General features: G+C 43.2%; 2 protein-coding genes across 3 annotated transcripts in view; one reads left to right on the top strand and one right to left on the bottom strand.

The window, feature by feature from the left end:
* LOC140274630 (DLA class I histocompatibility antigen, A9/A9 alpha chain-like) overlaps nucleotides 1-19,362 on the top strand; it is a 424,015-nt gene that overhangs the window by 173,430 nt on the left and 231,223 nt on the right. The gene's annotated exons all lie outside the window — the stretch shown is intronic.
* LOC140274588 (CCR4-NOT transcription complex subunit 3-like) overlaps nucleotides 2,410-19,362 on the bottom strand; it is a 35,303-nt gene continuing 18,350 nt past the window's right edge. For both annotated transcript variants that reach the window (XM_072369918.1, XM_072369919.1), the window contains 12 exons: nucleotides 17,732-17,860; nucleotides 17,552-17,642; nucleotides 16,360-16,493; nucleotides 15,472-15,528; nucleotides 13,965-14,925; nucleotides 13,771-13,876; nucleotides 13,508-13,655; nucleotides 12,150-12,246; nucleotides 11,661-11,862; nucleotides 9,464-9,596; nucleotides 6,773-6,898; nucleotides 2,410-5,262 (listed from right to left, as the gene is read on the bottom strand). In XM_072369918.1, the coding sequence (XP_072226019.1) occupies nucleotides 5,164-5,262; nucleotides 6,773-6,898; nucleotides 9,464-9,596; nucleotides 11,661-11,862; nucleotides 12,150-12,246; nucleotides 13,508-13,655; nucleotides 13,771-13,876; nucleotides 13,965-14,925; nucleotides 15,472-15,528; nucleotides 16,360-16,493; nucleotides 17,552-17,642; nucleotides 17,732-17,860 (2,283 nt within the window). In that variant the 3' untranslated portion in view covers nucleotides 2,410-5,163. The remainder of the gene's footprint in view (nucleotides 5,263-6,772; nucleotides 6,899-9,463; nucleotides 9,597-11,660; nucleotides 11,863-12,149; nucleotides 12,247-13,507; nucleotides 13,656-13,770; nucleotides 13,877-13,964; nucleotides 14,926-15,471; nucleotides 15,529-16,359; nucleotides 16,494-17,551; nucleotides 17,643-17,731; nucleotides 17,861-19,362) is intronic.

Raw genomic sequence — 19,362 nt, 5'->3', positions numbered from 1 at the left:
AACGAAGCATCCTCGCAGCTTCCATAAGAATTAAGCAGGTAAGTAGCAGCCAGGTGCTGCTGATCAATGCACTGATTAATTGATCATCAGTCAGTGTGAGCACCTCTATGTCAGTTTGCTGCTCTGGAGCATTCAGGTGTGTGTTAACACGATGCCAAGGAGGAAAGACATCAGCAATGATCCTAGAGAAGCAATTGTTGCTGCGCATCAATCTGGGAAGGGTTATAAGGCCATTTCCAAACTATCTGGAGTCCATCATTCTACAGAGAGAAAGATTATTCACAAGTGGAAAACATTCAGGACAGCTGTCAATCTTCCCAGGAGTGGACGTCCCAGCAAGTTCACCCCAAGGTGAAAAAGCCAAGAGATACATCTCAGACTCTACAGGCCTCAGTTAGCATGTTAAAGGTTAAAGGTCATGACAGCACAATTAGAAAAAGACTGAACAAGGATGGCTTGTTTGGAAGGGCTGCAGGAGAAAGCCTCTTCTCTCTAAAAAGAACATGGCAGCACAGCTTAGGTTAGCAAAGCTTGTTCTGCAGCCACAGGACCTGGGCACCTTGCAGTCATTGAGTCCACCATGAACTCCTCTGGATACCAAAGTATTCTAGAGTCAAATGTGAGGCCATCTGTCCCACAGCTAAAGCTGGGCTGAAACTGGCTCATCAACAGGACAAAGATCCCAAACACAGCAGCAGATCTACAGCAGAATGTGTGAAAAAGAAAAGAATCAAGGTGTTGCAATGGTCCAGTCAGAGTCCAGACCTCAGCCTGACTGAGATGCTGTGGTGGGACCTTAAGAGAGCTGTGCAGAAACCAATGCTGCAAACCTCAATGAGCTGAAGCAACACTGGAAAGAAGAGTGGGCCAAGATTCCTCCACAACCATGAGAGAGACTGATAACAACACACAGGAAACCATTATTTCAGATTACTGCTGCTGAAGCTGCTTCTACAAGCTACTTTGGGCTTAAATTTGTCGGACTAATAATGACAGGATGCAATGTGTCATCTGAGGTTTTATTATTTTATCTAAGAACCAGCTTGCCTCATAAGTTTGCCCACAGGTATGACTGCTGTGTTGTTTCTAAGCTGCTTATTCTTTTATTAAGTGTTCACACGACTCCATAAATTAGGCTCCAGACGTGCCCCAGCATCCCTGGTATAAATAACAACTAACTTAATGAATCACTGATATTGATGACACCACTGTAATGTCATCATCAATATTAACCAGTCGGGAAGTATTTAGCTCGACTTTCAACCTGTCATCTTGTGCTTTTTAAGGACAGAATCTGTTTGTGGTGGTCACATGCTCCGTGAGCGATGCTTTGCTTTTCAACAGCTGTTAATATTCAGCGGGAACAATTCCAGACGCTTTTTCATTAGTTTTCATTGGTTACATAAGTAATCAACTTCAGTAAAACCTTCAAAACCAGTTGAAATTTAAATCCTAAAAGACTTTTATGACAAATTTGAGTGTAATTTTTAGGTTGGCTCCTTCTTACGAGAGCTTTTTGTCTCATTTAGCACGAACATATAAAGGAAACTGTTTTATGTGGATAAAAAATGCATTAAAGTTGCGCCCTGCAAGCAAAACCAAGTATGACAACAGTCAATTATTTTCATACAGTTGTTGCAAATAGTATCAATAGATGCAGTATAGTTCAAAAGTATTGAGCCGTGCTTCATTTCTTCGAGTATTGCCTGAAAAATGGGAAATATGTGCAGCGATTGACACAACACTGGTTCATCCCTTGAGTTAGGTGCATTTTTTATGCTTTAGTGATTATTAGGTTAATGTTGAGTGGCTTAACAAACACATTTCTGTTCGAATGATGGAAAAAGCAGCCAAAGTTTAAATAAAAACTCTGAAATCTACTGATCAAAGCTGGGGCAGGACACTTTCTTTGCCAATAAAATTAAATAATTCATTATTCACCATATAACCTCTGTGATACATGATAAAATGTATCAGAAGTCACATTCAGCCTTACTGCACTGAACAATATCTTCTGGGGGAATTCATTCAAATATGGCATGAAACAGAAGGGCAGATTCCACATTTGGCTTGATCCTGGTGATCATCTGGATGCAGATGTGTGCGAAGCAGCGACATTTATATCCGAAGCATCGTCTGCTGTCATGTGTGCGCGAGTCAGCGTTAATATCCGAACTTTAATGCATTTAATTTGAGTTTGGACACGTGGGGGTTCTACTTTAAACACTTTAAAGTAGTTTAGATTTGTGGAACTGCTGATGGAATCCAACTAGAATCTGGTCACATACACGTTTAAATGTTTAAATACTTCCTGTTAAAAGGTGCAAACACTCAGGCTGATGTTTCCTGGTTGTTTTTCTCCTCTTTAATCACGTTTGAATCGCCACAAACATCACAACCCGACCAGAGTTCTGAAAAGTAATTCTTTTTATTAATATCTTACAATCCTTTATTCATGGTTATGTCATTATTTACTTTTTCAGCGCCACTTTGCAAGTGTCATTATTCCATGCTGTCTGACGACAACGACAACAAACAGAAAAATAAAACCAAAAAGAGCTTTGAAGAACGAGAGTCTATACAACACTTCTGACAAAATGGCAGCGAGAGATTCACATTTCGGCTCCAACTCTCGTCCCGTCCGCTTGTCAAAAATAAGTAAACAAAAAGGTTAAAAGCAGGACTGTCAGTCAAGTGAAGAAGAGTAGTTTTGTGTCTGTTTTTCAATGATTTGGCTATAAAAAAACACCCCACACTCCTGCTGAGAAGTAACTGATCGTTAAAAAGAAAAGGGGTCCTGGTTCTCCGCTGGGTCTTAAAACGATTTCCCTGTTTCTGGAAACTTTACCACAACTAATACAAAATATGAAGATGGCCTCTTCCAGGTGCTGCTCCAAACATTGGAGGATATTCATGTTTGTTTAAAAAAGAAAAAAAGAAGCTTTTGTGAAATGAAAAGGGCCGCTGTCGATCAAAGACACGGGCAAACGCTTCCCAAATGAGATCAAAACTGAAACGGGTACGAATTGTTTGAGAGAGATCACTCGCTAGCTGTTGTGCTGAGGCGACGGGAGCTGCTGGCGGATACATTTCCTCATAAAATGGGCAATTGAATACTTCCTGAGAAATAAAGGAAATATCTACCTGGCATGAAGAGGAAGAGGAGGAGGAGGAGGAGGAGGAGGAGGAGGAGCTGTCTGGCTGAGCGAGAAGGAGCAAAGAAAATGAGAGATGACAAAAAGCTGCTGTTTGGGATGCATGTGTGGACCGTGGCAGTGTGTGTGTGTGTGTGTGTGTGTTTATTGTGAGCCCGGTCGAATCCTTTGGTGTAAACATGAAGCTGGAGGACAGAGGAGGAGTGGGCAGCGGTGCTGGTGTTGGTGCTCTTCGGCACAGAGGAGGAGGAGGATGAGGCAGCTGCTGGCAGCATCCAACACCCACAACAGCCGTCACTCCCGGAGCTTCGTGTGTTTAAGGTTCAGCTCATCCAGTCCGAGTCCGACTCGTTTGGGTCAGACAGTGAGTCTGCGCACAAATTACACTCTGTGGTGTCGGTCCATTAACTCGACTGCCACTTGTTTGCTTTGGGATGAACTTCAGTCGTCTGTTTACTCTGACTTCTGCATAAGAAACTCTTTGTGTGTGTGTGTGTGTGTGTGTGTGTGTGTGTGTGTGTGTGTGTGAGCTGCTCATCTGCTTTGAGGAACTTCAACAACAACACATCACAGCGAAGGGGAATGAAGTTTGGTAGATGGACGCCAAAGAAAATCCAGCATTAAAGTTTGTGGAAAGAGTCAAAAACAACTGTTTTTGATTAAATATCCCTGATTCACCTCCAAAGATGATGCCAAAATAAGCAGAAGTTTGACTCTGTTTCTGTGAAACTGTTTGAAAACGGTGACATAACGCTGCCCACCAGGTAAAACACCGTTACTACCAACACCTTACCGGCTGTGCTGTCACACTCCTCCACCTCGAGTCGATGGGAGTGGGCCGGGTGGGATATTTTTAGGCCTGGCGGATGCACAAAATGCACTTTTGCAGCTTCAACTTGAACACAACAGCGGGACCTCTGAAAGACGGTTAAGTGCGAGTGAGGCCTGCGGTGCCACCTACAACAAACGTTTACCCACACTGGTCTGTGTTGACGGTGAGGTGGAGGCAACGAGCCGTGGATGCAGCAGCAGCAGCAGGGGAGGATGACAGGACGCTATTTATCTACTGTTTCATAACTAAATTTATCACCGAAATCCAAGTTGGAGTGAACCTTTTCCCCTCGAATGATGTTCAGACGGAGGACGATCTCTTCATCAGAGATAAAACACTTTAAATTGATGCTCTGCAGCAGTTAAAGCCACAGGACACACAAGTCAGATGTTCTGAATCTATATTTTGCTGCATTGTTTATGTGTAGTTTCATTTCTTATCCCACTGGTATTTTCTCTCTTATATAATGTAGATCAACTCCTGTGTGTGTGTTCAGATCGCTGGTGTAGAAAAAGAGGCAGAACCTTACATGTTCCAGTTTCTGGGAAGCTGCACGTTACGGTTCGTTAAGTTCATGAAGCAGAAAACTGGCTGGCTGATCCTGAGTCGGTTTGCATCTCCTCCTTCATCTCAATTTGAAAAACTAAATTCACATTCTTGATCTGATTCCTGCCTGCGTCACTGCGTGCCAGAGGCCTGAGAGCTGCCGCAGCACAGATGTAGCTTCCGTGATCGTGTTTACGGGAGAGACTCAGCGTGTTCTTCTATGTGTGATTAACCAATTCTCTTTGGTCCTCAAAGGGCTGAAATAAGTTTTTTTTAAAGCCAACATAACAGGGTGGAAAGCACATGATAGTCTGATTGGCGTGTGTGATTTTGTGTCTGGTTGATAAGGATTCAAAAAAAGGTGTGATGATGGAGGGATAGAGAGGAAGAAGAGGAGGAGGGGGATGACAGGGTGGGAGGCGTTGTCACTGCCAGGGTGAGGATGGTAAGGCGGGGTTGGAGGGCCTCACGCTGGCCCTCTTGTCTCCTTCCCCCGGAGAGCTGAGGTCAAATCCAGGAATGTCAGCAGGCAGACCACCCTCCTTCTTTCGTTCATTAGTCTGTCCATCTGTCTGTCCCGCTCTTACTTTCTAAGCTTTCCGTTTGTCTGTCCGTCCGTCTCTGTGCGGGTCACTGAAGGTCTCGGTCTTCTAAGTACCGGTACTCAAACGTGAACCCCTCCTTCTTCCGCTGGCCCCACTTCTCGTAGTCGAAGTAAATGTATGTTCCCTAGAAGAAAAAAAAGAGGAAACGGTTTAACCGAGTGGATAAGCACCTTTTTATGAAGACTATGTCAGAATATTTGGGGGAAAACAAAGACAAATCCTTCAAATCTACTCTGCCTAAAAAAAATCCTCTTTTTGTTTCAGCAGACTTTTTAACTGATGTACTACAGATGTTTAGAATTGACCGACTGCTCATTTCTTTATATGATGCCAGGAATGCAGGAAACAAGGGCAGCGTTTTACATTTTTATACAGAATAGAAGACCAAAGCAGAGTTTGATCAGTTCTAACGAGCTTTAAAGGGAATATCTGGTCTGAGCTCCTTTATCCTCCAACAGCCTGAACCCTCTGAGACAAGCTTTCTGTCATTTCTTTAAGGAGTCTTCAGGAATAGTTCTCCAGGCTTCTTGAAGGACATCCCAAAGCTCTTCTTTGGATGTGGGCTGCCTTTTGTTCCGTTCTCTGTCAGATGATCCCACACTGCTTCAATAATGTTGAGGTCCGGGCTCTGGGGAGGATTCATCCCTCCATAAGACCTGTTGCCACTGATTTTCAGTCCACTTCTTGTGTCATTTGGCACAGCTCAGCCTTTTCTCCCTGTTTCCCTTCCTTAAGAATGGCTTCTTGACAGCCACCCTTCCATGGAGACCATTTCTGATGAGGCTTGGGCCAACAGTAGATGGATCAGCTGAAGGTCCAGATGCATCTCTCAGGTCCTGTCAGGTCTTTGCTGGATTTTTTCCTCTTTCTTAAGGACATCACTTTCAGATCCTGTTCATCTGCTGTAGATAGTTTTTTAGGCCTGACACTTCTTCTTTTGTCCTCCACTTGTCCAGTTTCCTCAAATGTTTTAAGGACACACTGCACACCATGCTGAGATATGCCAAGTTTTCAGCTAATAGCTCTTTGGGAATCACCTTGTTGCTGCAGAAATCCTATTTTCTGTCTGTCAAACTGTGTTATCTTTGCTGTTTTTCATAGATGCAGCTAAAGAAATGGGAACAAATGAAATAAAATGGCTTCTTTGCAAAGTTGTCTGTTATGTGTCGACACAACACTGGTTCATCCCTTGAGTTAGGAGCCTTTTTCTGCTTGAATCATTCATAGGTCAGAGTTAAGCGGCTACACAAAGAAAAAAAACATTTGAACTGGACTGAAAATGGGTGAAAAAGCAGCAAATGTCCAAAGAAAAACTCTGAAATGCCTTAAGACAGTCTCAGAAACTATTGTTCAAGACCTCTTTCGACTAAACTCTCTTTTGTGGGTCATTTCTAACTGAATGCAGAACAATTTTATGGGGAAAAAAAAAAACATTCAACTTTCCAACTTCCTGGAGTTATCATAGTCATTTTAGACCATTTATGAGACACATTACAATCCTGCCCTGAGCTCTCAGTACAACATCTTCACTGCAATCCTGACCAGCTGTGAGATTTCCGTAGAAACAGAAAATAAATCAATGGCCGCTCAAACAACAACTCACGTGTAAGAAGTCTTCCACGTGTGAAACTCACCTGCTCAAACTCATCGGTGATGGTCTTGGGCTCTTCGTGCCTCTGAAACCACATCATGTACTTTGTGTGGAACCTCCATGACTGCTTCTTCAGGGCTTTGGCTGCCAGATACTGGGCCTTAGTGCCCTGCAGAGGGGGAGACGGGGGAGGAGAAGGGGGGAGATAACAGAGAAGACTGAGTGGAGATATCAGGAGGCAACCAGAGATTACAATCAGATGGGTTTTGGTTAGGAACTTAACTAGAAACAGATGTTTATGATAAACATTTCGGGCTGTTATGGATGAACTTTGAAGGATTCAATGCTGTTAATTATTTAATCGATTTTGGTCGGAGAAGGAGGGAGGTGGGAGTCCCTCATTGCAAGTAAACTGTAGGACAGAGACATCTCCCTGCAGTCCGAGTGAGACCAAAGTCGCCTGCCTGGCTCTGTCGTGTTGATGAACGCTGCAGCAGAAAGCCTGAGAATTCCCAGCTGGCCGAGGCTCATACTAACGGTTGAGATTGAACTGTTACCTGGGACAGAGATCCTCTACGCTGGTGTGAAATGAAACGGACTTCCAGTGAGTCCCGTTCTGGTGTTGTGAAGGTCGATAACGGATGGATAAACATAAATCTGTATCATTTAGTGGGATGAAGAAGCGATATGTTCCTGGGTTACATCTATATTCAGAGACTGAGCTGCTGAGACGCAGACGAGGTGTGAACAAAGCTCATTTTCTTCTGATTCGAGTGTTTGGAGGATGTGCAGCTTGTGTAAGAAGGGTCCAACATTTCCTTCAGAGACAGCGGCCTGACAGAATCTGACAGAATCTGTCCTTTCTCCAACCGCAGGAATGAACAGACTGAGGGACGGCTGCTGGTCTCCTAAAGAGGAAGCTCAGCAGCTCATTTTTTAGCCATTTGTGGTCAAGAGTCAAGTGTTTGACAGCAGAGAGTTTTATGTTTTATTAGCCGTAGCTGCTAATGCTGCTAATGAGCAACAGGTTTCTGATTACGTGCCTCCAAAGACGGCAAATTTCAGCTGTGACGACGGCTGCTGACAGATTTTGGGGCGACTGTACTTGTGCGCATCAGTTCCAGCCGAGCAGCTGCCTCCAGCAGCTGGACTGATGTGAACTACAGAGAACAAGACACCTCATCATGCACCAGGTACGACTGTTGATTCATCGATTCAATGAGTCAGACCAGGTAAATGATTAAAAATTGTATTTTCACTCAAGAACTTTGAATTTATGGTAATTTTTTGTGGATTACTGAAAGAAAACTAAACATTTTCATGTCAATTTATTGTCTTTTTTCACTTGAAATACAAAATAAACTGCAGTGGGAGAAAAGTGAAGTGACTTTAATAAAATCAGCTGTTTTTTCTGATGTTTAACTGCTATAATGATGCTTTAATGCATTTTGTTTATTTACTGTAGCAGCGTGGCTTTTCTCTCTTGTGTCGTTTAGTGCATTTTTTAAATATGTTTCAGAAATATTAATATTTTTTTGTGTATTTCTGGCTGTTTTTTTTCTTTCTTGTTTGCATGTTTAAACCCATTTTTGGTTTACATTTCACTGCATATTACACATGTTTAACTGAGCACGTGACAAATAAACTCTCTGTATCTCTTTAACTTAAAAAGGCTGTTGACACATGATGATGCTACAAAATTTAACCAAAATCCAGCCGTCATGGTCTGGTCACTCAGAAAATCTACAGATTTTTAAAATAAGGACCAAAACAGTGTCTTAACACCCCTTTTTTTTAACTAATATTCACGTGTAAATCATGAAAATTCATGACTTTTCCAAGAACTTTACCGAACTGAACAGTGTTACCGGGCCTGGAAAATAACCTTAAACAATCTCACGACTTTCCCAGGTTATCCATGACTGTGGGTAAATAACTTAACAGCTTGTTTTCTGTGTTCAACACGAAGGATTTTGTCAACCGAAACCAATAATTGTGGGATGTTTTAAGTGAAAATGGTGATAATTTTCTCTCTGTGGTTAAAAACAGATCTTAACCATCTGTTAAAGTAACAAACTGTTACTCCAAATCACATTAAAATAAACTCCTTCTAGCTTTTAAGCTATTTTCAGGTATAATTCTGTCTTTTAATCCAACTTCTGTTCTTCTTCTCTAAGAACGATGATTATCAACGATAAAACAATGGTTGTAAATGAGTCCACATCGGAACATCGATGGTGGAAACAATATTGTGAAGATCATTTAGGAGCATTACACAATAAAAAACAGACGTATAGCGCAGATAAAAGCTGGATCTTTTGCTTTATGTGTGACAATCGATGGTGTTTCCTCTGATATAAAGAAGTCTTGCCATAAGGGAACTATTTCTTAAACAAGTAACACTCTATCCGGCCCATAAATAACAATAAAACAGCATCAAATGACCTTGGATGTGACGGCGAAGAGTCGCTAAAGTTTGTTCTTTGATGATCATCAAACTGATGCCGACTTACACAAAAGTACGAACAAAATTTGTCCCCCAAAAAAAAGAAGGAATGCGAGAATTTCCCTATTTTTGTGCTTTGTTCCTCCCGGACTCTGATTAAAACTAAAAACCTGGCGCTTACTGTTAATCTTTTACACTTTGGAGCCATTTTCCACCCTCAAACTCAGCAACAACGGATCAGAAAAGCATTTGTTTTGCAGTGTGAGTGCACCATCTTGCACAGCATACCTCCAGGTAGTAAAAGATGAAGAAGAGGGTTTCTGTGGAGAGCCTCTGGTAAAACTCTACAGAGTCGGAGTGGGGCGGTGGCACCTGGTGGTGAAAAGGCAGGGTGGGGCAGGGGTTCCTCATCAGGTACTGCCTGTAATGTGGACACATTTAAAGCAAAGCAACAAATTTTAACAGAAGTAACAGAACTAAGGAATAAATCTGATTATTCTAAGTGTTAATATGTGCATCAGGTGCAGATAGAAACAACATAAAACATGTTTGTGACATAAAAACAGAATAAAATGAAGATGAACCCGAACAGAACGACGGGTATCCTCGTCCTGATGGATTCATGCAAAACACGAGCAGCGGATCGCACTCTGATGCACTTTTCCATCCAAATCGAGTATTTTTAGACCGGTGACAAACTCAAGTGTGCGGTGAAAATAACAAGCGTGTCACCACAGAAACACTCACAGCATCTGACTAATAAGAGCATTTAAAATCAACCTGCAGAAATCAGAAAGATCAGCCTGTTGGGCGTGAATTAGAGTTGAGGAACAGATGGAAAACATGTTTGTTTGAGTGTTTGGATTTAAATGTCAGTTGTAGCTGTGTGGGCTGAATGCACAGCTCACAGATCCAGCTGTGGAACACAGATCCAGCTGTGGAAGGCTGTGCAGGGATGCCACACCGCTGCACATCGCGTTTTATAAAACACCAAATCTACATCTAAAGCAGAGAATTGGTAACCAGTGGGGCCTTTCACTGCTGAATCAGGACTCTTTTCTTCTAAAATATTCATTTATAGAAGCTGTAGGAAGCGGCCAAAGCTCAACAATTAACAGCAGAAGTGTGTTTAAAGAGGTCTTAAAGACTAATTTCTCCAGTTTGAGGTGTAATTCTCCCCCTCAGATTGATAAACGGAAGATCAATTTGTGATCTTATTAGGTTTTTATAACCAATAAAAACCCGTCACAGGAGTTTAAATCAAATAGATTCTGTCAAAAACACATTTTTAATTAACAAAATGGGGGAAAAAAAAGGAGACCGCTTTAAGGAAGCTGTGCGGCATCCCCAGAATTCCCTAAAATGATCCAACCAGGTTGTAAAAAATGGTTAATGAGACATTCTGACTTGTGTCCAAACATTTGTAGTACAATGCAGACTGTCTGAAACTAAATAAATCTAATTAAAGGGGACTTTTGCTGGACTTCAGCGCACATATTAAGGTGTCTGAGGGTCATGCCAAGTCTGCCACAAAGTTTGAGGCAAGCCTCCAAAGTTTATAATCATCCCATCTTCATTTCCTCCAAACTTCAAGCTTAAATTAGGCTGCATTCACTGTACCCCAGAAGTCACTTTTTCTCCTCGCTTTGCTATTAAGAGCAAATTTTAATGAGCTAATTATGCTCTACCAGAATTTCTTTAAATGTTTCACATCCAAAAAGGGAAAAATATCCGAGTTTATCTAATTTGTACCCAGACTGAAGTTATAAATTCAGGAAAAAGGAACCTGGGAGTGCAAAAATAAACTTAAATACGCCAATATAAGCAATAGATGTTAATGTTAACCTGGCTGAAACTTAAAAACAGGGATGAGGGATGAACCAACAATGCAGCCGTATGGAGCAGATATATAATGTATTTGTGTTTAATCAAGCTGGATCCGTTCACTGCAAGACAATTATCGGTTCCATTAGTTTGTGAGTGAACTGCAGAGAAGGGAAATGGAAAGGTTTAAGGGTAAAAATCAGTTTGGAGTGTGATAGTCTGAGCTCGACTTGCTGCGTGCGCTCGTGTTAAATCTCAGGTTCGTATCGCGCTTTAAGGGTTATTTAGCGATACTGATCTCAGAGGAGGACATGGAGAGGAGTGAGTGGAGCCCAAAAAACAAGCAGACGTGAACAGAGGTGTGACTTTATGGTTAAAAGACGAGCCGCTGTGCTGTCTGTCTGAGACTTTCTGAGCAAAGCACGGCTCAAACACTGAAAAGACAGTGTGGCGTATTTACGTTTTTCTCTGCTATGTAAAGGGTGTAAGTACCGTGTTCAATACACCTGATCGATGTCCTGAAATACGAAACACGCCACAGATCACCCAGAAGCGTGTAAAGTAGCAGTAAGTAGATAACGGGTCATTTCTTTAGGTTTTACTAACAGAATGTTCCAACATCGTGGTGCTACGACTTTTAACTAAAGCTGATTTACCCCACCTGATTCTTTCAGAGTCGGACGGGTGGGGCATGTGCGTCCACGCCGCCTCCTGCATGGCCTGTTGGTAGAGCTGGTCTTTGGACAGGGGGACCGGCCCCAGCGGACAGACCCCCAGCGATGGGGGGATGCTGACCTCTGACAGCGAGGGCTGAGGTGCTGACGGGGGACCCGACGGGGCCGTAGTGCTGCTGGGGAAGATGTCTGAGGAGAAACAGGAGACGGATAAAGAGTCAGAGGGAGGAGGGTCCAGGGGAGGAGGAGCAGGGGAGAAATGAAAGGGTGGGGGTGACGCAAAGCGAGGGTGTAGACAGGACAAGAGCGAAGTTGAGTCAGGGATGATCATATCAGCTGCAGTCTTTGTTCAGAGGAGGATGAGAGTGGGAGGTGAGATGACATTTAGTTCCGTTAAACCAGTGTCTCTATTTCTGCTCTGCTGAAACCATCTCCTTTTGTTAAGGTGTGTGTGTGTGTGTGTGTGTGGATCTTACCTGGGGTAAGGTGCAGGGAGGGCACGTCTCCCTCAATCCCTGAACCGAGTGCTGCTCGCTCGGCCATAGACTTGAGGCTGCTCAGAGGCTCCTGGGGCTGATGGAGACAGACGAAGACATTCATGGGAAAACAGATTCACGGACCCGCCCGGACCATCCGAGCCCCTGCACCACTGATGATGCTGTCAAGGAAACCCCTTTGAATACACCTTTTGGGATGTTTGCTTCTCCGCCCTCCCCCACAGACACACATGATGTCAGACAGCTGAGGAGCAACTAAAATAGAGCCCTGTGAGCGTGACTTTAAATCATTTTAAATCATTTTAGCCGTGTAACGAGCTAACGGAACGATGAACTTTTAAAGTAAAGGCACGAGGGTAACTTAAACTTCCTTCTGACGGAGAAGAGGCCAGAATCACCTACAATAAAGTATTATTCAGAGTTTTTCTGTCGATTCCATTAAAAGTGGGTAATGAATGCATGTTTTGATCATTTACACTGAAAACAGCCATAACATTATGTCCAATATGTTAGCCACATGAGCTCTGACCAGTCAGGGTTTGGTCAGAGAACTTCGTGTATTGGGTTTGCTTTCCATGGATCCCATCAGATTTTTAGAGAGTTTAGAGGTCAGGGGAACACCTCGTGGTCTTTAGCTGTTTTTCCAAAGGCTCACTGCTGTCCCTCTGTAGGAAGGTGCTCGTTAGTGACTGTGGGGGGGGGGGGTAACTGGTCTGCAGAAATGCTTAGGTAGGGTGTCAAAGTGAGTCCCAGGATGCAGGTTTTCCCAGCAGAACATGTATTGGATCAAGATGAGGAGTGTTGCTCCCGTTACCCGTCAGTGGTTTTAATGTTATGGCTGATCGGTACCATTTGGACACAATAACCTATAAACCTTCAACCTTAAAGTTCCCCAAGTTAAGCTTTATTTCTTTGAATATGCTCATGCAGTCTGCAAAAGTATTATAATCTATATAAAAGGATGTAAAAAAAATACTCAAAATACAACAAAAAAATACAACAAAAAAATGCTAAAACATGTTGAAAATTAATAATTAAATAAAAAAGTTTCTTATTTACATAAGACCTGCATTTCTGGGTGTAATTATTTGACTTAAATGATCATTTATTGAACCAATTTGTGCATTTTTACCATTTCATTGCAGAGTGATGAGAAATGATTGATTATTGATTCCTCTGAGAGGAGCAGGGGATGACAAAGAAACACACACTGGGTTGTACGAAGCATTCTGTGAAATCTAGAAGCTGAAGCAGATTAAAAATGAGCAGATGTCAGGAAGATAAATCAGCCTGAACAACAGACTGCGTGACGGAGGCGTGTTTGTGTGTGTCGTTACCTTGATAACATCCGATGACTGCGAGTAGGACAGCGGCCCGTTCAGCAGGCTGCCACTGCTCGCCGTTTTAGCCTCGCTGTAAGAGGTTGGCAGCGGGGAGCTGGACGACAAACTCATAGAGCCCAGTAAACTGGGACCAGTGTCCTTACTGGGTATGGGAAAAGAGGAGGAGTTGATTGTATGTTTCAGACTTTTAAGTGGCTGTAATGTCCCATTTTTTATCATCATAATAAACAAAAACATCATTTCTGTTCTACACTTACGGCTGTTTGGCTGTGGAGGTCAAAGAGGAGGGTTGGCTGCTTTGTGATTGGGTGGCACTGTTGAGGGCGGAGTCTGTTGTGCTGTCTGCTAACACGTCACTGTAACCTGACGGTTTTTGAAAAAGAGACATTTTGAATGATTTTCCGGTCTGGTTTTTCCTTTCGGGTATAGATCAGTAACGTCAGATACTCACTGCTGCTACCATTTTGCTTCTGTTGGCTTGGCGGTCGAACAGAGAGCAATGAGTTTCCTCCCACGACTCCGCTCCCTGCTGATCCTGAGCTGCTTCCGTTGCTCCCGATGACTCCGACTCCGCTCCCGGGAGCTAAACCTCCTGCAGGGCTCTGTGACACCAAGGAAGACCCCTGCAACCCTGGCTGACCAGAACCCAAACCCAGAATGCCAGAGCCGACGCCGCCCACTCCTGGCGCCGTGCCGAGCAGGCCTCCCGTTGAAGATGTCGGCCCGCCGACTGTGATGCTTCCACTGCCGATGGCGCCCATCGAACTGTTGGTCGTGGTGGTGCTGATGCCTCCGAGAGAGCCCGGTAAGCCTGAGCTGCCCGTCCCTGAGGCGGCCGCCTGAGCGTAGGGTGCTGGGGTGGAGCTGGACAGAAAGCCCGCCATGGTGCTCAGGGATGCCGGCATCCCTGATAGGCCGAGGCTTCCCGACATCGGGCTGGTGGTGATGGAGCCGCCTTTCCCCAGAGACAGCCCCAGGCTGAGGCCGAGGCTGGTGGAGGTCGACGTGGGCCCTGAAGGAGACTGAGGCTGCAAGTTTGAAGTGAGGAACCCCTGCGTGATGGCGTTGGGTGGAGAGGCCGCCAACAAAGCGCTGTGGCTGTTGGTTGAGGTGCTGGAGTTGGAGTTGGGAGCTGAGGAGGAGGAGGAGGAAGAGGAGGAGGAGCTCGCTGAGTTTTTGGCCTGCTGCTGCTGTGCTGACGGGTGCGGCTGCTGCTGGGTGGCGTTGCTGTAGCTGCCAACCAAAGTGCTGGAGAGGAGATGACTGTTGCCCCCAGAGCCGCTGCTTCCTCCTCCAGCCATGGTCGCCATAGAGACCAATGACGATGAGGTCAGTCCCGAGACGGAAGAAGAAGAGGAGGACGAGGAAGAAGAGGATAACGCAGACGAGGGATTTCCATTCTTCACAGGTGACTTAAAAAGAAACAACACGTCAAAAACCCGTTTGGTGCTTTTTCGAAGACACGCAACTGCAGGATGCAACGGGTTAACAGTGCTAATATGTAAAAAGTAGATTATTAATGGGGACCTCAGCATCAGCAATCTGCTGTTTTTAATTTCACTTGAATGTTTGTTCATTAAAATGCCAAAAATGTATATTTATGCTGACATAAAACTTCAAAAAGGTCAGCAAAAGACTACTTTTCCAGGAACAAAGGGACAAAAACAGATATAAGTGTATGGCAGACATGTTGCTTAAAGGGATCACTTAATCATTTATTCATCGTACTGCAGTTGTGTAGAATACTTATGAGTAGTGTGTCCGAGCTGCGGTAAACAGCAGTCAGAGCGCTCTCAGTTTGAGTTGTAAAAGGCAAAAGATCTGCTCTCTTCCGAGTAGTTTTAGCTTTAGCTCTCCCTTCTGACTGTCCTGATTTAAGACTCGGACTACTCAAAGGTATTTCACACAATCCCACTTTATTTTTTACTTTAAATATCCATTTAAGGCTTCACACCAACCTGACTAACTTCACTGTCTGTCGAACGTCCCCTCTTCTTGTCATCCTCTGAGTTCTCCTGAAAAAGAAACATGACATCAGCCTTAAGAGAAGCACAAACTTCAGTGTTTTTTCTTTATAAAGCTACAAAATAAAAACCGATAATACCAAAAAATCAACCTTTAACAGCCAGTCTTTGCAGGGAATTTGATGTCACTTTGGTTCCTTACTAACATCACATTTATATGCCACTTATTCTATAGACTGATCGTTCTGCTGGAACTTAATATAACTTCCCACTTTGGTGCAGAACAGCATTGTGCTGTTGCTAAGCAGTGCATCAGGAAAGCGAAACCCAGCTTTGGTCAAAATTAAAAGTCAATATTGGCACAGCAACTTTGACAGATCGGAGAATAAAAGGTTAAAGTAGAGAGACTGAACACTCTACACTTTACGTTTCCCTTCGTGCCATCGTAAAAGACAGCGAATAATACTCCTCAGAAGTATCAGACGTGTAATAACTACTCTCACTACATGCTGAGTGTGGGCGAAGAGGAAGAACAGATGATATGAAGGCAATTCAACAGAACAATAAGAGCAGATGGCAGGGCACTACAATAGCTACAGAGACAATCATCTTACATTTATAATTCAGATACAGATCTGCCTGGGCTTAAAGTGAATGTAACAATTGACTTAATTAATATCCATCAGTTTAATGAGGTCAATTAAGAGACAACCTTATTACTCAACTGGGAAAGCAATTGTTCAACTCAAGTCTCCTTTTTACTTGTCGAGTCATTGGGAGTAAGAACGTAAGAAAGCTTCGAGAAAGCTTCAAACTGCTTGGGGAAAACCAGTTTCTTGCTTGTGATTTTCATGCAGCAAAAGCCCAAACAAACAGACTTACTGTAGTGCAAGTGGCAGGCGAAGGGGGAATGGGTGAGGATGAGGTGGTGGAGGTGGGCGTGCTGCTGGAGTTCTGGAAGATCTCGTCCTCCAAGTGCGAGTGCCCCGGTGGGGAGGTGGCGACTAGCGTCTGAGCTGGAGGGAGCAGAGACAACAACTGCTGTCAGGCCTCGCGGTACTTTGTTAACTTCGAGTTTGAGGTTATCTGGTTATATCCTTTACACAAAAAAGCTGCTGTGCATCTGCTTCTGTTAGAATGCAAACATGAAGTAAAAGAAAAGCCATCATATCAACATAATAAACATTTTATGTCCGAAAAGAAGTCGGTGGAAGCAAACGTGGATCTAGTTCTACCCTTATTTAACTCATTATTTATATCTATACATCATAACGCATGGATATACATGATCAATACACAAATATACCCATTTAATAAACAGTGCCCTGTTCTTTTCGTATACATTGATCTATACTTATTTACAACTACCCAAAATATAGGCTTATTATATCACTGTATACAATTATCAAAGTATAAAACAATTAAAAAAAACATTTAACACCAAACCTGAGACGTAAACCGCTTTATAAGTGGTTTTTTTATAATTATTCTTAAACTTTGTGGAGTTATAGACCTAATTTGGTGCATCACTGTTCACGTAAGGCTCTACAAACATCTGTAAACTGATCATGTCAGGACTTTATCTGCCACAGCAACATGAGACTCTTCATATTTCAAATCTTTGCTTATAGACAGCGAGTGGACTCATTGCACTGAGCACAATAACTAAAGCACTGCAGGAAAAGGAGACCAGAAACTCTGGGCCTATCTGATCTGATCTGGCATCCAGAGTTGGAGAAGCTTAGAGAAGAACTGCGAGATTATCCGGACGCTGTCCAGGTTTATTTCAGGACGTCTCTGGTCCGGCTCGATAACACGCTGGTAATAACGTCAGAATGACAAAAACAGACTTTGTCTACAAATGACATTAAAGTGATTTTATTATGAATTTGTAATGAGTCCTGTGACTTCACTGCAACATTTGTGACGTTTTCTCCTCAAAAAGAGAGAAACTCAAAGTCGGTTTGAGCAGCTGCTGTTACCGGTTGATTCCTGTTATACTTCATACTTCATATTTCAGTGTTTTGTGTTGCAAACATGAAACAGGACGACTTCCAGCTCCTCCTCTACTTACGAATGTCCTCCAGGTCCAGGTCGTCGTATAAGAACTCGTTCTCCTCAAAATCTGGATCCTGCGAGGAGTCTAGATAAAACTCCACGTCATCCTTGGTAAAGGACAAAGAAGACATATGTGTGCCTGCTACATGAAAGACTAAGCCTAACCAAGTCCTGTCTCTCTGACACGTGCACAAACCTTGATCTTCCTGATGGCGTCAACCTGCACCGAGTCATTGTCCAGCATCCTCAGTATCGTCTCCAGCATCCGGATGTGGTACCGATGCTTCTCGATGTGCTTCTTCAGTTCCTCTATCCGGTCCTGCTTCTGTAGGACAGCAAGAAAACGGCTATCTAAGTATCTAAGGTATGAAAAAAATGTACGGCTCGGCTCCGTCACATTTCAATGCGAAACAGAAACTTTCATTAATTATTCACCATAACAGCGAGGAACAAAACAGCAGTTAGATCGAAAAACTGTTTACAGATGGAAGAAAGAGCGTGGTTAAACTTTAAAAAAAGGGAGGTTCGTCTGAGTGGTATAAGGCCATCAGAGCATTATAGATGCTGCTATATGTGCACTTTACATCTTAATGCATCCATTAGCAGAGGCAGAGCACCACTTCTTATTTCAATATTTCATTTCTGAAGCCCTCCTCGGTTAATTCACATGATGATGTTAAGGCCTGCATGTCCCAAAGTATGGATTCTTTGGTTCTTTGGCGCAACGTGTAAAGCCAACCGGTACAAACCGGGGGGTCACAGTGGATGCTGATCTCAGGTTTCACAGCAGATTTAGGCAGCTGGCTAAAATAAAATTGTTTTTTCGAGGCAGTAATCCTCGTATTTGTTTCCACTCGGCTGGATTACTGTAATGCATTCAACATAGGGATGAGTGCAAAATGCTGCTGCACGTCTCCTAACTGGATTAAGAAAATCTCCCCTATTTCGGCCTTGCAGTTCTTTTTAGGATTCATTGTAAAATTATTCTATTCATGGCCTTGCTCCATCCTACATTTCTGGGCTTTTGCAGCCTTTTTCCACCTACTCGCTCCCTCAGGTCAGCTGGTGCCTAAAGGTGCCTAAAACCAGGCGTTCCTTGTCGGGTTTTAACTTTCTCCTTAAAACACACGGCTTTTAACACCATATTTGTTTTATTTGAGTTTATATCTGTGATGAAGAGTTGTTTTAACAGTGTTTTACCTCTTTTACTGATTTTATTCTTATTCTATGGCCGGTGCGGTTGCTTCAAAGTGTTTTATAAATAAAGCTGGATTGGACTGGAGAGTGAGCATGTAAGGGGGTTATGGATCACAGCAGCTTTGATCCTCATTTACATCGTTTGGCATATTAATGCTTCACCAGCACACGTCAGGAATATGAGCAGCTGAATGCACCGACTCAACTCTGTAAGATTGGGTCTTAAACCAGATGAAAAGTCTGATGCAGACTACAAGTGTTTCATAAAAAAAAAACGTTTCCCAAACGTAGAAGCAGAAAACTCGGCCCAACGAATGACTTTTTGAGGAACACAAATCAAAAAACGAAGCAGATGAAGTGGAAACATTGAGGCACCTGAGGTCGAGCATCTCCCCCACGTCCCATCTTCTCTATATCCCAGCCTGTAAATAAGGCCGCTCATCACAGAGATAAACCTGAACTCACATTTATTCTGCCGGTAGATTTGATCAGAAGCTGCTGACACAGACATACAGACGAGACGTTCATGGACCAAACAAAAGTTTAAAACAACATCCTCTCGTAAGTCTTTAATTCGCCTTCTGGTGGCAGAAAATCTATTTTTTATGCAAGTGAATATAGATCAACAGG

This window comes from Leuresthes tenuis, unplaced genomic scaffold, assembly GCF_036924035.1.
Source record: "Leuresthes tenuis unplaced genomic scaffold, fLeuTen1.0.hap1 SCAF_18, whole genome shotgun sequence".
NCBI classification, from domain to species: Eukaryota; Metazoa; Chordata; class Actinopteri; order Atheriniformes; family Atherinopsidae; genus Leuresthes; species Leuresthes tenuis.
Note: the sequence above shows the minus strand (reverse complement) of the source record. Positions and strands in the feature narration are given on the sequence as shown.